A 21560-nucleotide genomic window follows, 5' to 3' on the forward strand; every position below is an offset into this window, starting at 1 on the left:
TTAGTATAGTTTAGGTCCCTTGGTTAGGTAGTTTAGCGCCCAGCCCACCGCACCGCAGTCCCTTATTCGCTGATTAGCGTATCGCTAATCAGCATTAGTACTTTTATAGTATCTGTAAGTGATCAAAACTGATCACGGTCAGATCTATAATAGTATTAGTGTCACTTTAGTTCGCCCTCCACCCAAAACGCAGTGTTTGCCTGATCAGGCCTGATCGGTCGCCCACACGTGCGTTCACCCACGCCCGCCCCACCGCAGTGACAAAAAAATATTATTATTTTTTTTATCACTGCACAATCACTTTACACGCGCTGCGGCGATAAAAAAAATCAGTTTTGATATTTTTTATCAACCGCAGCGGCCTCCGGTACTTCGCTAGCCTCCCATTTGTAAGACGGGCTTGCTTTTTTTCTTGGGTAGTCTCAGGGAATACCCCTAAATTTAGTTGCCCAAATGTCAAACAGGGGGTATTCTTCTGAAGAGGCCTACAGGCTTCTGACCCAGTCGGATGAGGAATGGGAACCCTCATCTGATGAATCTAGCGGGTCAGAATACGAACCTGTAGAAATCAGTGGCTCTCTGACCCAAAGTTCGGACGAGGAGGCTGAGGTTCCTGATAGCACCAGGCATACCCGGCCCCGTGTCGCTAGACCACAGGTTGCGCAGGATCCGCTTCAAGAGCAGCAGAGTGGGGCTGGTGCTGTCGGATTACGTGGTGAGGCATACACTAGCAGCGCAGCCCTTCCTGGACCTAGTACCAGCACTGCCGTACAACCTGGTGAAGTGGCGAACACCAGAAGGGCAGTTGAAGCTGGTACGGTGGCACGAGCAGTAGTGACCCCGTCGCAGCCACCGCAAAGACGGGCCCGTAGAACCCCTAGAATCCCTGAGGTGCTGGCAAACCCTGATTGGCAGTCCCCAACTTCAGCCGCACCTGTAGTTCCCCCTTTCACCGCCCAGTCTGGAGTTCGGGTTGAGACAGCTCAGATCGGTTCGGCCCTGGGATTTTTTGAGCTGTTCTTGACTGCGGAGCTCTTGGACTTAGTCGTGGCCCAAAGAAATCGGTATGCCACACAATTTATATCCGCCAACCCGGGAAGCTCTTATGCCCAGTCTTTCCGGTGGAAACCAGTCCAATTTCCGAATTTAAAATTTTTCTGGGCCTTCTCCTCAACATGGGTCTAACTAAAAAGCATGAATTGTGGTCATATTGGTCCACGAACCCAATTCATCACATGCCCATGTTCTCTGCTGCTATGTCCAGGACACGATTTGAGACCATCCTGCGTTTCCTGCACTTTAGCGACAACACCACCTCCCGTCCCAGAGGCCACCCAGCTTTTGACCGGCTCCACAAAATTCGGCCCCTCATAGACCATTTCAACCAGAAATTTGCAGATTTGTATACCCCTGAGCAAAACATCTGCGTAGACGAGTCCCTAATACATTTTACCGGGCGCCTTGGCTTCAAACAATACATCCCAAGCAAGCGAGCCCGGTATGGGGTCAAATTGTATAAGCTCTGTGAAAGGGCCACAGGCTATACCCACAAATTTCGGATCTATGAGGGAAAAGATCAGACCCTGGAGCCGGTCGGTTGCCCTGACTACCTGGGGAGCAGTGGGAAGACAGTCTGGGACTTGGTGTCACCCTTATTTGGCAAGGGGTACCATCTTTATGTGGACAATTTCTACACAAGTGTGGCCCTCTTTAGACATTTGTTTCTAGAACAGATTGGCGCCTGTGACACCGCGCAAACTAGTCGCACGGGCTTCCCCCAACGGCTCGTTACCACCCGTCTTGCAAGGGGGCAGAGGGCTGCATTGTGTAACGAAGAACTGCTCGCGGTGAAATGGAGAGACAAGCGTGATGTTTACATGCTCTCCTCCATTCACGCAGACACAACAATCCAAATTGAGCGTGCAACCCGTGTCATTGAAAAGCCCCTCTCAGTCCACGACTATAACCTTCACATGGGAGGGCTGGACTTCAATGACCAGATGTTGGCTCCGTATTTAGTGTCCCGCAGAACCAGACGCTGGTATAAGAAGGTGTCTGTATATTTAATTCAATTGGCTCTGTATAATAGTTTTGTTCTCTACAGTAAGGCTGGGAGAACTGGATCCTTCCTCAAATTTCAGGAAGAGATCATCGCGAACCTCCTGTACCCAGGAGGTTCCGTGGCCACATCCACCAGTGTAGTTAGCCGTCTACACGAGCGACATTTCCCCAGTGTCGTTGCTGGTACCTCCAACCGACCGCCACCCCGAAAAAAATGTCGTGTCTGTAGCAGGAAGAAAATAAGGCATGACACCCGCTGTTTCTGTCCTGACTGTCCTGACCACCCTGCCCTATGCTTTGGAGAGTGTTTCCGGAAGTACCACACACAGGTACACTTAGCATAGGGATGACATCTCAGAGGACAGGCACACAGGGCTATTAGGGCCCATTCACATACAGCTGCTGCAAACCTCTCCTTTCACCTGGGACAAAGTGCATAACGCACTTCGCCACATCTTTGGGCGATTTGCGCTTTGCACATTGACCCATGGGGAAGGAGAGGTTTGTTCTATAAAGGTTAAAAAAAAAACAAAAAAAACAACACCAGTAAGCAAAAAGGTTAATGTTTAGTTCAAAAAGTTAAAGTTTATATGTTCTGTTCCAAAGTTAATAAAATTATTGCGATGCGGCCTGGTTTTTTCTTTTTTTTTTTTTTTTTACCTTCCAGGTGGACCAACCGATCGACTAGCTGCAGCACTGATGTGCATTCTGAAAGAAGCATTGCGCTGCTGTCAGATTACACGCAAGTCGGTGTATGCGGCGCTGCAAGACGAGATTTCTACTCTGCAGTTAAAGATATGTTTGCCAAGGCATACGAGCTGAGGAGGAGGAGGCAGCGTTCCTATGCTTTGGCAAACACTTTGTATATAAAAAAATAAAAAATAAAAAATCCCGGCAATGATTTATTCATCCACATCGATTGATGTGAATGGAGAAATCTGGTTTGCCAGGGCATACGAGCTAAGTGGGTATGGCTGTTGGGCGGAGCTCCTATGTCCTGGCAGACGCCTTTCCTCTCTTTTTTTTTTGGGCAGAGATTTTTTTCATCCACATTGATCGATGCGTATGAAGAAATCTGTGCCGTTCATTTTTTCCTTTCAGCCCAGGGGCTGAACGAAAAAAATAAATCTCATTACTTGTATGCTCAATATAAGGAGAATAGCAGAAACTCCTAATGCTGGCCATACATGTAATGATTGCGGAGACCCTCAAATGCCAGGGCAGTACAAACACCCCACAACTGACCCCATTTTGGAAAGAAGACACCCCAAGGTATTCGCTGAGGGGCATATTGAGTTCATGAAAGATTTAATTTTTTGTCCCAAGTTAGCGGAAAGTGAGACTTTGTGAGAAACAAACAAACAAAAAAATAAAAATATAAATTTCTGCTAACTTATGCAAAAAAAATAAAAATTATATGAACTCGCCAGGCCCCTCATTGAATACCTTGGGGTGTCTTCTTTCCAAAGTGGGGTCACATGTGGGGTATTTATACTGCCCTGGCTTTTTAGGGGCCCTAAAGCGTGAGAAGAAGTCTGGGATCCAAATGTCTAAAAATGCCCTCCTAAAAGGAATTTGGGCAGCTTTGCGCATCTAGGCTGCAAAAAAGTGTCACACATTTGGTATCGCCGTACTCAGGAGAAGTTGGGGAATGTGTTTTGGGGTGTCATTTTACATATACCCATGCTGGGTGAGAGAAATATATTGGTCAAATGCCAACTTTGTATAAAAAAATGGGAAAAGTTGTCTTTTGCCAAGATATTTCTCTCACCCAGCATGGGTATATGTAAAATGACACCCCAAAACACATTCCCCAACTTCTCCTGAGTACGGCGATACCAGATGTGTGACACTTTATTGCAGCGTAGGTGGGCAAAGGGGCACACATTCCAAAGAGCACCTTTCGGATTTTGCAGGCCATTTTTTACACATTTTGATTGCAAAGTACGTCTCACACATATGGGCCCCTAAATTGCCAGGGCAGTATAACTACGCCACAAGTGACCCCATTTTGGAAAGAAGACCCCCCCAAGGTATTCCGTGAGGGGCATGGCGAGTTCCTAGAATTTTTTATCGCAAGTTAGTAGAATATGAGACTTTGTAAGAAAAAAAAAAAAAAAAGCATCATTTTCCGCTAACTTGTGACAAAAAAATAAAAAATTCTAGGAACTCGCCATGCCCCTCACGGAATACCTTGGGGTGTCTTCTTTCCAAAATGGGGTCACTTGTGGCGTAGTTATACTGCCCTGGCAATTTAGGGGCCCAAATGTGTGAGAAGTACTTTGCAATCAAAATGTGTAAAAAATGGCCTGCGAAATCCGAAAGGTGCACTTTGGAATATGTGCCCCTTTGCCCACCTTGGCTGCAAAAAAGTGTCACACATGTGGTATCGCCGTACTCAGGAGAAGTTGGGGAATGTGTTTTGGGGTGTCATTTTACATATACCCATGCTGGGTGAGATAAATATCTTGGTCAAATGCCAACTTTGTATAAAAAAAAATGGGAAAAGTTGTCTTTTGCCAAAATATTTCTCTCACCCAGCATGGGTATATGTAAAATGACACCCCAAAACACATTCCCCAACTTTTCCTGAGTACGGCGATACCAGATGTGTGACACTTTATTGCAGCCTAGGTGGGCAAAGGGGCACACATTCCAAAGAGCACCTTTCGGATTTTGCAGGCCATTTTTTACACATTTTGATTGCAAAGTACGTCTCACACATATGGGCCCCTAAATTGCCAGGGCAGTATAACTATGCCACAAGTGACCCCATTTTGGAAAGAAGACACCCCAAGGTATTCCGTGAGGGGCATGGCGAGTTCCTAGAATTTTTTATCGCAAGTTAGTGGAATATGAGACTTTGTAAGGAAAAAAAAAATAAAAATCATCATTTTCCGCTAACTTGTGACAAAAAATAAAAAATTCTATGAACTCACTATGCCCATCAGCGAATACCTTAGGGTGTCTACTTTCCGAAATGGGGTCATTTGTGGGGTGTTTGTACTGTCTGGGCATTGTAGAACCTCAGGAAACATGACAGGTGCTCAGAAAATCAGAGCTGCTTCAAAAAGCGGAAATTCACATTTTTGTACCATAGTTTGTAAACGCTATAACTTTTACCCAAACCATTTTTTTTTATTAAAGACATGTAGAACAATAAATTTAGCAAAAAATGTATATATGGATGTCGTTTTTTTTGCTACATTTTACAGCTGAAAGTGAAAAATGTCATTTTTTTGCAAAAATATCGTTACATTTCGATTAATAACAAAAAAAGTAAAAATATCAGCAGCAATGAAATACCACCAAATGAAAGCTCTATTAGTGAGAAGAAAAGGAGGTAAAATTCATTTGTGTGGTAAGTTGCATGACCGAGCGATAAACGGTGAAAGTAGTGTAGTGCAGAAGTGTAAAAAGTGGCTTGGTCATTAAGGGGGTTTCAGCTAGCGGGGTTGAAGTGGTTAATAAGTGGCATTTCTTGCCTTATAAATGGGGTTGGGACCATCAGTTGCGTTGTGGAGCAGTCAGGTGGATACACAGCTGATAGTCCTACTGAATAGACAGTTAGAATTTGTATTATGGCAAGAAAAAAGCAGCTAAATAAAGAAAAACGAATGGCCATCATTACTTTAAGAAATTAAGGTCAGTCAGTCTGAAAAATTGGGAAAACTTTGAAAGTGTCCCCAAGTGCAGTCACAAAAACCATCAAGCGCTACAAAGAAACTGGCTCACATGCGGACCGCCCCAGGAAAGGAAGACCAAGCGTCACCTCTGCTGCGGAGAATACGTTCATCCGAGTCACCAGCCTCAGAAATCGCAGGTGAAAAGCAGCTCAGATTAGAGACCAGATCAATGCCACACAGAGTTCTAGCAGCAGACACATCTCTAGAACAGCTGTTAAGAGGAGACTGTGTGAATCAGTTCTTCATGGTAGAATATATGCTCAGAAAGCACTGCTAAGGACAGGCAACAAGCAGAAGAGACTTGTTTGGGCTAAAGAACACAAGGAATGGACATTAGACCAGTGAAAATCTGTGCTTTGGTCTGATGAGTCCAAATTTGAGATCTTTGGTTCCAACCACAGTGTCTTTGTGCGACGCAGAAAAGGTGAACGGATGGACTCTACATGCCTGGTTCCCACCGTGAAGCATGGAGGAGGAGGTGTGATGGTGGTTTGCTGGTGACACTGTTGGGGATTTATTCAAAATTGAAGGCATACTGAACCAGCATGGCTACCTCAGCATCTTGCAGCGGCATGCTATTCGATCCGGTTTGCGTTTAGTTTGACCATCATTTATTTTTCAACAGGACAATGACCCCAAACACACTTCTAGGCTGTGTAAGGGCTATTTGACCATGAAGGAAAGTGATGGGGTGCTGCGCCAGATGACCTGGCCTCCACAGTCACCGGACCTGAACCCAATCGAGATGGTTTGGGATGAGCTGGACCGCAGAGTGAAGGCAAAAGGGCCAACAAGTGCTAAGCATCTCTGGGAACTCCTTCAAGACTGTTGGAAGACCATTTCAGGTGACTACCTCTTGAAGCTCACCAAGAGAATGCCAAGAGTGTGCAAAGCAGTAATCAAAGCAAAAGGTGGCTACTTTGAAGAACCTAGAATATGACATATTTTCAGTTGTTTCACACTTTTTTGTTATGTATATAATTCCACATGTGTTAATTCATAGTTTTGATGCCTTCAGTGTGAATCTACAATTTTAATAGTCATGAAAATAAAGAAAACTATTTAAGTGAGAAGGTGTTTTAGTGTCTCCATATTCTGAGAGCCATATTTTTTTTAGTTTTTGGGCGATTATATTAGGTAGGGTCTCATTTTTTGCGGGATGAGATGACGGTTTGATTGGCACTATTTTGGGGTGCATATGACTTTTGATCACTTGCTATTGCACTTTTTGTGATGTAAGGTGACAATTTTTTTTTATTTAGCACAGTTTATTTTTAATTTTTTACGGTGTTAATCTGAGGGGTTAGGTCATGTGATATGTTTATAGAGCCAGTCGATACAGACGCGGCAATACCTAATATTTCCTTCTAATTTATACCATTTTTATTTTTTGGGGGGGAAAAGGACGTTTTTGTTTATTTTTACTTGAAACTTTATTTTTTTGGGGAAAACTATATTTTTTCAACTTTTTTTCACATTATTTTTTGTCCCACTTTGGGACTTCAATTTTTGGGGGTCTAATCCTTTACATTGCATTCCAATACAGCCTGTATTACTCATACAGCTTCCGGCCTGTGAGATCCAGGGGGCTGGATCTCACAGGCTTGTCACAGGAAGGCAGCGCCGATGCTTTAGGAATGCATAGCACTGCCTTCCATGCCATCGGGTCCCCCCTACAGCTGCATGGGGACCCGAAGGCACCGCCGCACCAGGTAAAAGCCGCAAACCGCAGGTCTGCATTGACCCCCCCCGTGCATTGACCCAAGGTGCCTGCCTGCCGGAGTGATCGGAAATACACAGGATGTAACGGTACGCCCTGTGTCCGGAAGAGGTTAATAGTCCCACAAGGGACTATAACAGACTTTTTGATTGATATTAAAATATAATGCACTATCCCATTTTAATGTCAGAGCTTTACTAACATTGCCAGATAGACACAACCTGCTTGAAAATACTCAAGGCTGGTTTGGGGCCTATATCAGACAGCAGCCAGTCTGTACACACATCGGCACCCTGCAATCACTTTTGTGGGGTGCCATTGGGAGACTGAGGGAGTACTCTCCCTGTGTCAACGCTTTATATGCGGCGGGCACCATTGCCCGTGGCATATAAAGCATTAAACAGCCTGGAACAGCACTCCTGTTGATCCGGGCTGTTAGAGCAGGAGTGAGGCTCTGTGCAGTGCTTAGACAGGGCTGCCGCAAAAAAAAAGCACTGAACTTGTATTGTAAGCATTATTTGAGATCTGATAATAGTGTACTGACTGTTTTGACCAGGTGTCATTTTCAGAAATAAAAAATGCTCTAAAATACAATATATTTATCTGGAAGTTGGGAGAAATGTCAGTCGTTTATAGAATTAAAAAAAACTGCTCATAATAGTCAAACCCATACATTTTGCAGTGGTCCCTTATTTTTTTTTTTTTTTTATGTAAACCAGTAAATTTAACTTATTTTTCAAGTCCACTCTAGAAACAGCTGTAAAACAACATACTACAGTATAATAAAAAAAATATGCTAGTATTATATTTTAGCTATAAACATAACATACCTTTTAGTTATATCATTCTGGAGGGTTTTACAAGCCATTAACCTTTCTCCAGTGAACAGATGACACATGATTAGCTCTCGACATTTGGGAATAAATGATATCACAGCATCAGCCTGAAAATTTCCATTCCGAGATATAATACATAGGCGTTGCAGAGATGAGCAGTGGCTAAGAGCCAAGAAGAACTTATCATTTGCTGGAAAATATGGTTGTTCCAATCTGAGAAAGAAAACAATGTTTATATGAATCGCCTACAGATATACTATAAAATACATATACTAAACTGAGTTTAACAGAAATAGTAGTACAAACAAAGATGTTTGAGCAATTGTCTGAGTTATGCTACAGTCCTGATCAAAAGTTTAAGACCACTTGAAAAATGGCAATAAATCATATTTTACATTGTTGGATCTTAACCCCTTCCCGACCTCAATCTGTATATATACGTGATAGCTACCACGTATATATACGTTCTGGCAGCTCTTTAATCCAAGCGCTGCAAAACGCTTGGATTAAAGTTTCTGCCCCTGCCCACCAATCAGAGTGGCCCCTTGCCGGCAATCAATCCGATCGGTTAGTCTGTACAGACTTACCAATCGGATTGCGGCAGTGAAAAAATGCCTGTTTCAGGCTCTGATCTGCGCTCTGCAGCCTGAAATCACAGTGTCCTCGTGCCCCCCTGATCCATGCAGCCCCCCCCCGATCTGTGCAGGCCATCCCCCGATCTGTGCAGCCCCCCCATCTGTGCGGCATCTTGTGTCCACAGTGCCCCCTCCATCTGTGCCCCATCTTGTGTCCTCCAGTGCCCCCTCCTGCTGGCCGTGACAATTTCCACCCCCCTTCCAGCGCGGCCCCCCTCCGCTCGGTCTGCCTTCCTGCTGTGTTTGATGGCGGCGGCTCCATTTCTGAGCCGCCGCCATCATCAGAGTGTCAGCTACTCTGTTGTAACCCCATAGATGTCGCGGCAGCTCCCTCTCTCCACCATCGGGGCTGCTGCGCTGCGATGGCAGCCCCGATTGTTGCCCTGGCAACCGGACGCTTTGCAAAAGCGTCTGCTGTTGCCACCTACAGGGCATCTGATTGTATTACACTTTGCAATGCAAGAGCATTGCAAAGTATAGTACAGCCATCAGCCCCACTGGATCTTCATGATCAAAGAGGGACTTGATAAAAAAAAAAAAAGTGAAAAAAAATGTAAAAATAAATAAATAAAAATGTAAAAAATAAAATAAAATAAAAAATGCCTTTTCCTATAAAAAATGTAAAATAAAAAAACTACACATATTAGGTATCACCGCGTCTGTAACAACAGTCTCTATAAAGATATCACATGATAGACCCCGTCCGATAAACACCATAAAAAAAACTGTGTAAAAAAAAAGCCATTTTTGTCATCCTACATCACAAAAAGTGCAACAGCAAGCGATCAAAAATGCGTATGACCCCCAAAATAGTACCAATCAAACCGTCACATCGTCCCGCAAAAAATGATACCCTATTTAAGACAATCGGCCAAAAAATAAAAAAGCTATGGCTCTCAGACTATAGAGATACTAAAACATAATTTTTTTGGTTTCAGAAATACTATTATTGTGTAAAACTTTAATAAATAAGTAAAAGTATACATATTAGGTATTGCAACGTCCGTAATGATCTTCTCTATAAAACTATCACATGACCTAACTCCTCAGATGAACGCTGTAAAAATAAATAAATGAAAACTGTTCCAAAACAGCCAATTTTTGGGTCACCTTGCCCCATAAAAAGTGTAATAATGAATTATCAAAAAATCCTATGTACCCAAAAATGGTACCAATAAAAACCTCAACACTTTCTGCAAAAAACGAGCCCCTGCACAAGAAGATGGGCAGAAAATAAAAAACATATGGTGTTCAGAAAACCAATCCAGCACAATCTGCCTTCCAAAAACCGTATGGCATTCCTTTCCTTCTGCGCCCTGCCGTGTGCCCGTACAGCAGTTTATGACCACATGTGGGGTGTTTATGTAAACCGCGGAATCAGGGTAATAAATATTGAGTTTTGTTTGGCTGTTAACCCTCAATGTGTTAAAGATTTTTTTTTTTATAAAATGGAAAATCTGCCAAAAAAGTAAAATTTTGAAATTTCATCTCCATTTTCCTTTAATTCTTGTGGAATGCCTAAAGGGTTAACAAAGTTAGTAAAATCAGTTTTGAGTAACTTGAGGGGTGTAATTTCTACAATGGGGTCATGTATGGGGGTTTCCACTATGTAAGCCCCACAAAGTGACTTCAGACCTGAACTGGTCCTTAAAAAGTGGGTTTTGGAAGTTTTCTTAAAAATTGTAAGAATTGCTTCTAAACTTCTAAGCCTTCTAACGTCCTAAAAAATTAAAATGACATTTCCAAAATGATGCCAACATAAAGTAGACATATGGGGAATGTTAAGTAATAAATATTTTATTAGGTATGACTTTCTGTTTTAGAAGCAGAGAAATTGAAATTTGGAAAATTGAGAATTTTTCTAAATTTTTGGTAAATTTGGGATTTTTTCATAAATAAAGGTGAAATATATTGACTCAAATATATGACTATCATGAAGTACAATGTGTCACGTGAAAACAATCTCAGAATGGCGTGGATAAGTAAAAGTGTTCCAAAGCTATTACCACATAAAGTGACGCATGTCAGATTTGTAAATTTTGACCTGGACACTGGGGCATCAATGACCCTTGGTCATGAAAGGGTTAACAAGGTTCCAAGTAGAGCTTCAACATGCAACAAGAAGAAATGAGAGTGAGACAAAACATTTTTTGAGCATTCAATTAATTGAAAATAAGGATTAAAACTAAACAGGCTGTTTTTCAGCTGATCCAAATTTTAGGACCACATGCCTTTAAAAGGCCAAATCTGTGCAAAGATGTGGATTCATTGTCATTTTCTGTCAGGTAGTCACACGTTGTGATGGCAAAGGCAAAAAAACGCTCCCTTTTTTAACGTGGTCGGGTTGTTGAACTGCATAATTAGGGTCTCTCAGCGCGCCATCGCTGCTGAAGTGGGACGCAGTAAGACAGTCATTTTGAATTTTTTTAATGATCCTAAGGGTTATGGAACAAAAAAGTCAAGTGGAAGACCCCAAAAAATTTCATCAGCACTGAGCCGGAGGATCCAATTGGCTGTCCGTCAAGACACTGGATGATCCTCGACCCAAATTAAGGCCCTTACTGGAGCTGACGGCAGCCCCATAACCATCAGACAGCATCTGACACTGAAGAGCTTCAAAAACAAATAACATCTTCAAAGACCTTGTCTCCTTGAACGCCACAGAACTGCTCGTTTGGACTTTGCAAGAGAGCACCAGACATGAGACATTCAAAAGGTGGAAGATAGTTTTATTATCTGATGAGAATTTTTTTTTTTACCTTGATGGTCCTGATGGTTTCCAACGTTACTGGCATGACAAGCAGATCCAACCTGAGATGTTTTCTACTCGCCACAATGGAGGGGGGCGCCATAATGGTCTGGGGTGCTTTTTCCTTCAGTGGAACAATGGAGCTTCAGGAAGTGCAGGGGCGTCAAACGGCCGCTGGCTATGTCCAGATGTTGCAGAGAGCATTCCTCATGACTGAGGGCCCTCGTCTGTGTGGTAACGACTGGGTTTTTCAACAGGGCAACGCTACAATACACAATGCCTGCAGGACAAGGGACTTCTTCCAGGAGAATAACATCACTCTTTTGGCCCATCCTGCGTGTTCCCCTGATCTAAATCCAATTGAGAACCTTTGGGGGTGGATGGCAAGGGAAGTTTACAAAAATGGACAACAGTTCCAGACAGTAGATGGCCTTTGTGCGGCCGTCTTCACCACTTGGAGAAATGTTCCCACTCACCTCATGGAAACGCTTGCATCAAGCATGCCAAAACGAATTTTTGAAGTGATAAAAAATAATGGCGGAGCTACTCATTACTGAGTTCATGTTTGGAAGTTAGATTTCTGTTTTGGGGGGGGGGGGGGGGTTTAGTTTTTGGAGTCGTGGTCCTATACTTTTGATCAGCTGAAAAAAAAAGCCTGTTTCAGTTTATTTATTGTTTTAATTAAATTGAATGCTCAAAAAATGTTTTGTCTCACTCCCATTTCTTCTTGTTGCATGTTGAAGCTCTACTTGGAACCTTGTTAAGATCCAGTCATGCTAAATATGATTTTTTGCCATTTTTCAAGTGGTCTTAAACTTTTGATCAGGACTGTATAACAGACCACTTTGACACCACTGTATTTTGCATCAATTTTTTGAAGCCAGAACAGAAGTGCTTCCAAAAAAAGAAAGATGTACAGATCTTTGCATCCAAAGGAGCCCCAGTTACAGGGGAAAACAGCCGCCTGTATGGGGCACTGTACACATGCCCCTGAGACACCCGGCAATCACATAATTGCTAGGTCCAACTGCTGCATCCTCTTTCCACTGCATAGCGCCGCTAGATTGCAGGTGCAGAATCTTTAATCCAGCGTGCAAATGTATGGAGCTCCGGATTAAAGCCCAGGACCAAGCGCTTGGTCATAAGGGGGTAATAAAATATGTTGTTATTAAAGTATACCTAAGCTTTCACCTACACTTTAAAACATTTATAGGAAATGTGATAGAAAAATTATTTTTATATACTGCAATTTTTATTTTATTTTTACTGTTACCGGTGAAATAGGCACCTAAAGTTCAGAACAAAAAGGCTCTGTTCCAACTGACAACCCATATACACATAGAACCATGAAAACCTTATAATGAATTTGAATAGAAGGAGCAATACCAACTTTGACCAGTAGATGGTGTGCAAGTACAGTTAAGACAGCAGTGCGTGGTTCAGCAGAGGAAACCGGCTCCGCTGTATGCCGACAATGAAACAGCAGAAGGTTCGTAAGAAATGATCGCATGCCCAACCCCCTCCTTCTCTTGCCGAAATGTTAGGGTAGAAAATGCAGACACCAAACTTTCTTGATGCTTGAGAAAACGAAAGTACCGATACCAGGAAGTGACGCAGACGTGCACAACCAGACGCAAACAAGCTGACGCTGGTGAGGAGAAGGGGGGAAGGCAGAGGCTTATAAGCGCTAGACCCCACCTCCCCTCATACAAATACAGCAAATATACATTTGCTTATAACTTTATGTTCTATCAATGGTCCCCATTTATCAAAAACAATGACAGTGTGTTCTAATAGTTACAGAAAATCAGTTTTAACCACTTAAGGACCACAGGTTTATACCCCCCTAGTGACCAGGCCCTTTTTTACAAATTGGCACTCCACAACTTTAGCGGTTTATTGCTCAGTCATGCAACTTACCACCCAAATGAATTTTACCTCCTTTTCTTCTCACTAATAGAGCTTTCATTTGGTGGTATTTCATTGCCGCTGACATTTTTACTTTTTTTGTTATTAATCAAAATTTAACAATTTTTTTGCAAAAAAATGACATTTTTCACTTTCAGCTGTAAAATTTTGCAAAAAAAACGACATCCATATATACATTTTTCGCCAAATTTATTGTTCTACATGTCTTTGATAAAAAAAAAAATGTTTGGGCAAAAAAAAAAATGGTTTGGGTAAAAGTTATAGCATTTACAAACTATGGTACAAAAATGTGAATTTCCGCTTTTTGAAACAGCTCTGACTTTCTGAGTCATGATTCCTGAGGTTCTACAATGCCCAAACAGTAGAAAACCCCCACAAATGACCCCATTTCGGAAAGTAGACACCCTAAGGTATTCGCTGATGGGCATAGTGAGTTCATAGAACTTTTTATTTTTTGTCACAAGTTAGCGGAAAATGATGATGATTTTATTTTTTTTATTTTTTCTTACAAAGTCTCATATTCCACTAACTTGCGACAAAAAATAAAAAATTCTAAAAACTTGCCATGCCCCTCACGGAATACCTTGGGGTGTCTTCTTTCCAAAATGGGGTCACTTGTGGCGTAGTTATACTGCCCTGGCAATTTAGGGGCCCAAATGTGTGAGAAGAACTTTGCAATCAAAATCTGTAAAAAATGCCCTGCAAAATCTGAAAGGTGCACTTTGGAATATGTGCCCCTTTGCCCACCTTGGCAGCAAAAAAGTGTGACACATCTGGTATCGCCGTACTCAGGAGAAGTTGGGGAATGTGTTTTGGGGTGTCATTTTACATATACCCATGCTGGGTGAGAGAAATATCTTGGCAAAAGACAACTTTTCCCATTTTTTTATACAAAGTTGGCATTTGAACAAGATATTTCTCTCACCCAGCATGGGTATATGTAAAATGACACCCCAAAACACATTCCCCAACTTCTCCTGAGTACGGCGATACCAGATGTGTCACACTTTTTTGCTGCCAAGGTGGGCAAAGGGGCACATATTCCAAAGTGCACCTTTCAGATTTTGCAGGGCATTTTTTACAGATTTTGATTGCAAAGTTCTTCTCACACATTTGGGCCCCTAAATTGCCAGGGCAGTATAACTACGCCACAAGTGACCCCATTTTGGAAAGAAGACACCCCAAGGTATTCCGTGAGGGGCATGGCGAGTTCCTAGAATTTTTTATTTTTTGTCACAAGTTAGCGGAAAATGATGATTTTTTTTTCTTTCTCTTTTTTCCTTACAAAGTCTCATATTCCACTAACTTGCGACAAAAAATAAAAAATTCTAGGAACTCGCCATGCCCCTCACGGAATACCTTGGGGTGTCTTCTTTCCAAAATGGGGTCACTTGTGGCGTAGTTATACTGCCCTGGCAATTTAGGGGCCCAAATGTGTGAGAAGAACTTTGCAATCAAAATCTGTAAAAAATGCCCTGCAAAATCTGAAAGGTGCACTTTGGAATATGTGCCCCTTTGCCCACCTTGGCAGCAAAAAAGTGTCACACATGTGGTATCGCCGTACTCAGGAGAAGTTGGGGAATGTGTTTTGGGGTGTCATTTTACATATACCCATGCTGGGTGAGAGAAATATCTTGGCAAAAGACAACTTTTCCCATTTTTTTATACAAAGTTGGCATTTGAACAAGATATTTCTCTCACCCAGCATGGGTATATGTAAAATGACACCCCAAAACACATTCCCCAACTTCTCCTGAGTACGGCGATACCAGATGTGTCACACTTTTTTGCTGCCAAGGTGGGCAAAGGGGCACATATTCCAAAGTGCACCTTTCAGATTTTGCAGGGCATTTTTTACAGATTTTGATTGCAAAGTTCTTCTCACACATTTGGGCCCCTAAATTGCCAGGGCAGTATAACTACGCCACAAGTGACCCTATTTTGGAAAGAAGACACCCCAAGGTATTCCGTGAGGGGCATGGCGAGTTCCTAGAATTTTTTATTTTTTGTCGCAAGTTAGTGGAATATGAGACTTTGTAAGGAAAAAAGAAAAAAAAAGAAAAATCATCATTTTCCGCTAACTTGTGACAAAAAATAAAACATTCTAGGAACTCGCCGTGCCCCTCACGGAATACCTTGGGGTGTCTTCTTTCCAAAATGGGGTCACTTGTGGCGTAGTTATACTGCCCTGGCAATTTAGGGGCCCAAATGTGTAAGAAGTACCTTGCAATCAAAATGTGTAAAAAATGGCCGGGGAAATCCGAAAGGTGCACTTTGGAATATGTGCCCCTTTGCCCACCTTGGCTGCAAAAAAGTGTCACACATCTGGTATCGCCGTACTCAGGAGAAGTTGGGGAATGTGTTTTGGGGTGTCATTTTACATATACCCATGCTGGGTGAGAGAAATATCTTGGCAAAAGACAACTTTTCCAATTTTTTTATACAAAGTTGGCATTTGACCAAGATATTTCTCTCACCCAGCATGGGTATATGTAAAATGACACCCCAAAACACATTCCCCAACTTCTCCTGAGTACGGCGATACCAGATGTGTGACACTTTTTTGCAGCCTAGATGCGCAAAGGGGCCCAAATTCCAGTATTTATACTGCCCTGGTATGTTAGGGGCCCTAAACCGTGAGAAGAAGTCTGGAATATAAATGTCTAAAAATGTTTACGCATTTGGATTCCGTGAGGGGTATGGTGCGTCCATGTGAGATTTTATTTTTTGACACAAGTTAGTGGAATATGAGACTTAGTAAGAAAAAACAAAAACAAACAAAAAATTTCTGCTAACTTGTGCCAAAAAAAATGTCTGAATGGAGCCTTACCAGGGGGGGGGGGGGGGGTGATCAATGACAGGGGGCTGATCAATGACAGGGGGGTGATCACCCATATAGACTCCCTGATCACCCCCCTGTCATTGATCACCCCCCCTGTAAGGCTCCATTCAGACATCCGCATGATTTTTTACGGATCCATGGATACATGTATCGGATCCACAAAACGCATGCGGACGTCTGAATGGAGCCTTACAGGGGGGTTATCAATGACAGGGGGTGATCAGGGTAATCAGGGTGATCACCCCCCTGTCACTGATCACCCCCCCTGTAAGGCTCCATTCAGACATCCGCATGATTTTTTACGGATCCATGGATACATGTATCGGATCCACAAAACGCATGCGGACGTCTGAATGGAGCCTTACAGGGGGGTTATCAATGACAGGGGGTGATCAGGGTAATCAGGGTGATCACCCCCCTGTCACTGATCACCCCCCCTGTAAGGCTCCATTCAGACATCCGCATGATTTTTTACGGATCCATGGATACATGTATCGGATCCACAAAACGCATGCGGACGTCTGAATGGAGCCTTACAGGGGGGTTATCAATGACAGGGGGTAATCAGGGTGATCACCCCCCTGTCACTGATCACCCCCCCTGTAAGGCTCCATTCAGACATCCGCATGATTTTTTACGGATCCATGGATCGGATCCACAAATGCATGCGGACGTCTGAATGGAGCCTTACAGGGGGGTTATCAATGACAGGGGGTGATCAGGGTAATCACCCCCCTGTCACTGATCACCCCCCCTGTAAGGCTACTTTCACACTAGCGTTCGGGCGGATCCGTTCAGAACGGATCCGCCCATAATAATGCAGACGGAGGCTCCGTTCAGTACGGATCCGTCTGCATTATTTTAGCAAAAAAAAGCTAAGTGTGGAAATAGCCTGGGACGGATCCGTCCAGACTTTCAATGTAAAGTCAATGGGGGACGGATCCGCTTGAAGATTGAGCCACATTGTGGCATCTTCAAACGGATCCGTCCCCATTGACTTACATTGTAAGTCTGGACGGATCCGCACGCCTCCGCACGGCCAGGCGGACACCCGAACGCTGCAAGCAGCGTTCAGCTGTCCGCCTGTCCGTGCGGAGGCGAGCGGAGCGGAGGCTGAACGCCACCAGACTGATGCAGTCTGAGCGGATCCGCCTCCATTCAGACTGCATCAGGGCTGGACGGCTGCGTTCGGGTCCGCTCGTGAGCTCCTTCAAACGGAGCTCACGAACGGAATACCGAACGCTAGTGTGAAAGCAGCCTAAGGCTCCATTCAGACATCCGCATGATTTTTTACGGATCCATGGATACATGTATCGGATCCACAAAACGCATGCGGACGTCTGAATGGAGCCTTACAGGGGGGTTATCAATGACAGGGGGTGATCAGGGTAATCAGGGTGATCACCCCCCTGTCACTGATCACCCCCCCTGTAAGGCTCCATTCAGACATCCGCATGATTTTTTACGGATCCATGGATCGGATCCACAAATGCATGCGGACGTCTGAATGGAGCCTTACAGGGGGGTTATCAATGACAGGGGGTGATCAGGGTAATCACCCCCCTGTCACTGATCACCCCCCCTGTAAGGCTCCATTCAGACATCCGCATGATTTTTTACGGATCCATGGATACATGGATCGGATCCACAAAACGCATGCGGACGTCTGAATGGAGCCTTACAGGGGGGTTATCAATGACAGGGGGTAATCAGGGTGATCACCCCCCTGTCACTGATCACCCCCCCTGTAAGGCTCCATTCAGACATCCGCATGATTTTTTACGGATCCATGGATCGGATCCACAAATGCATGCGGACGTCTGAATGGAGCCTTACAGGGGGGTTATCAATGACAGGGGGTGATCAGGGTAATCACCCCCCTGTCACTGATCACCCCCCCTGTAAGGCTACTTTCACACTAGCGTTCGGGCGGATCCGTTCAGAACGGATCCGCCCATAATAATGCAGACGGAGGCTCCGTTCAGTACGGATCCGTCTGCATTATTTTAGCAAAAAAAAGCTAAGTGTGGAAATAGCCTGGGACGGATCCGTCCAGACTTTCAATGTAAAGTCAATGGGGGACGGATCCGCTTGAAGATTGAGCCACATTGTGGCATCTTCAAACGGATCCGTCCCCATTGACTTACATTGTAAGTCTGGACGGATCCGCACGCCTCCGCACGGCCAGGCGGACACCCGAACGCTGCAAGCAGCGTTCAGCTGTCCGCCTGTCCGTGCGGAGGCGAGCGGAGCGGAGGCTGAACGCCACCAGACTGATGCAGTCTGAGCGGATCCGCCTCCATTCAGACTGCATCAGGGCTGGACGGCTGCGTTCGGGTCCGCTCGTGAGCTCCTTCAAACGGAGCTCACGAACGGAATACCGAACGCTAGTGTGAAAGCAGCCTAAGGCTCCATTCAGACATCCGCATGATTTTTTACGGATCCATGGATACATGTATCGGATCCACAAAACGCATGCGGACGTCTGAATGGAGCCTTACAGGGGGGTTATCAATGACAGGGGGTGATCAGGGTAATCAGGGTGATCACCCCCCTGTCACTGATCACCCCCCCTGTAAGGCTCCATTCAGACATCCGCATGATTTTTTACGGATCCATGGATCGGATCCACAAATGCATGCGGACGTCTGAATGGAGCCTTACAGGGGGGTTATCAATGACAGGGGGTGATCAGGGTAATCACCCCCCTGTCACTGATCACCCCCCCTGTAAGGCTCCATTCAGACATCCGCATGATTTTTTACGGATCCATGGATACATGGATCGGATCCACAAAACGCATGCGGACGTCTGAATGGAGCCTTACAGGGGGGTTATCAATGACAGGGGTGATCAGGGTAATCACCCCCCTGTCACTGATCACCCCCCCTGTAAGGCTCCATTCAGACATCCGCATGATTTTTTACGGATACATGGATACATGGATCGGATCCACAAAACGCATGCAGACGTCTGAATGGAGCCTTACAGGGGGGTTATCAATGACAGGGGTGATCAGGGTAATCACCCCCCTGTCACTGATCACCCCCCCTGTAAGGCTCCATTCAGACATCTGCATGATTTTTTACGGATCCATGGATACATGGATCGGATCCACAAAACGCATGCTGACGTCTGAATGGAGCCTTACAGGGGGGGTGATCAATGACAGGGGGGTGATCAGGGAGTGTATATGGGTGATCACCCGCCTGTCATTGATCACCCCCTGTAAGGCTCCATTCAGACGTCCGCATGTGTTTTGCGGATCCGATCCATGTATCCATGGATCCGTAAAAATCATGCGGACGTCTGAATGGAGCCTTACAGGGGAGTGATCAATGACAGGGGGGTGATCAATGACAGGGGGGTGATCAATGACAGGGGGTGATCAGGGAGTGTATATGGGTGATCACCCGCCTGTCATTGATCACCCCCCTGTAAGGCTCCATTCAGACGTCCGTATGATTTTTTACGGATCCATGGATACATGGATCGGATCCACAAAACGCATGCGGACGTCTGAATGGAGCCTTACAGGGGGGTTATCAATGACAGGGGGTGATCAGGGTAATCAGGGTGATCACCCCCCTGTCACTGATCACCCCCCCTGTAAGGCTCCATTCAGACATCCGCATGATTTTTTACGGATCCATGGATACATGGATCGGATCCACAAAACGCATGCTGACGTCTGAATGGAGCCTTACAGGGGGGTTATCAATGACAGGGGGGTGATCAGGGAGTGTATATGGGTGATCACCCGCCTGTCATTGATCACCCCCCTGTAAGGCTCCATTCAGACGTCCGTATGCTTTTTGCGGATCCGATTCATGTATCAGTGGATCCGTAAAAATCATACGGACGTCTGAACGGAGCCTGACAGGGGGGTGATCAATGACAGGGCGGTGATCAATGACAGGGGGGTGATCAGGGAGTTTATATGGGGTAATCATGGGTGATCAGGGGTTTATAAGGGGTTAATAAGTGACGGGGGGGTGTAGTGTAGTGTAGTGTGGTGTTTGGTGCGACTGTACTGACCTACCTGAGTCCTCTGGTGGTCGATCCTAACAACAGGGACCACCAGAGGACCAGGTAGGAGGTATATTAGACGCTGTTATGAAAACAGCGTCTAATATACCTGTTAGGGGTTAAAAAATTCGGATCTCCAGCCTGCCAGCGAGCGATCGCCGCTGGCAGGCTGGAGATCCACTCGCTTACCTTCCGTTCCTGTGAGCGCGCGCGCCTGTGTGCGCGCGTTCACAGGAAATCTCGGCTCACGCGAGATGACGCCAATCGGCGTTAACGTAGCCTGGGAGCGCCGCGGAGATGACGCCTTTCGGCGTTAGCGTGGCGCCAAGTGGTTAACCTCTTTTGTCCCTTATACTAAGTATCTTCATGCTACTTCAAGTTATACCTGAAATACAATGCCTGAAACGGTGCTGCACATGCTCATCAGTGAAGTTCCTATTCTAAAGAGCAAAAGTTCACTACTGGTCATGTCTGCAGTCAATCTCTGAACTGCTGGACAGAACAGGAATATAGTATAAAGGTAAGCAATAAATATAGTTGCTACACTTTTTAAATGCTTATTTTATTCCCATTGAGACTTTCACATGATTCTCTGCAATTTCAGGATATACATACGGTATATATAGCTGCATAAAGTTATCTGACTCTGACACTATGCTCTCTTTTGTTATAACATTACAATCTGCACAAATTGTTGTCTCTCAAAATGTTGGTCACAAATTGACTTAACTTTTTTAAAATGTATGAACGCCTATTAACGGATCTTATTGTATAATTTAGGAATGCAAAAAATGGGGAGAAGCTCTAAAAGTTGCAAATTATGAATTTTTTTTTACACCACAATAGTGGGGCGTAAACACTTTAGTAGTAAATCAGAACTTTAGTAGTCAGAACTTTGGCTTGCCAACTCTATAGCCTTGCATAAAACCCCTCTATATATCCAGAAATAGCACAAAAGACACAGGAATAACTAATTATTATTACAGGAATACAAAACTCCACAGACCATACCACCAGTAATGTCATACCAGTTTCAAATAAAGTCCAATTTTTGTTCACCGGCTTTAACAGTT

At 44.3% G+C, this 21560-nt stretch overlaps 1 protein-coding gene across 3 annotated transcripts in view; it reads right to left on the reverse strand.

The window, feature by feature from the left end:
- FBXL18 (F-box and leucine rich repeat protein 18) overlaps positions 1 to 21560 on the reverse strand; it is a 356649-nt gene that overhangs the window by 19575 nt on the left and 315514 nt on the right. For all 3 annotated transcript variants that reach the window (XM_044304337.1, XM_044304335.1, XM_044304336.1), the window contains one exon: positions 8298 to 8516. In XM_044304337.1, the coding sequence (XP_044160272.1) occupies positions 8298 to 8516 (219 nt within the window). The remainder of the gene's footprint in view (positions 1 to 8297; positions 8517 to 21560) is intronic.

Source organism: Bufo gargarizans, chromosome 8 (assembly GCF_014858855.1).
Source record: "Bufo gargarizans isolate SCDJY-AF-19 chromosome 8, ASM1485885v1, whole genome shotgun sequence".
In the NCBI taxonomy this organism is placed as follows: domain Eukaryota; kingdom Metazoa; phylum Chordata; class Amphibia; order Anura; family Bufonidae; genus Bufo; species Bufo gargarizans.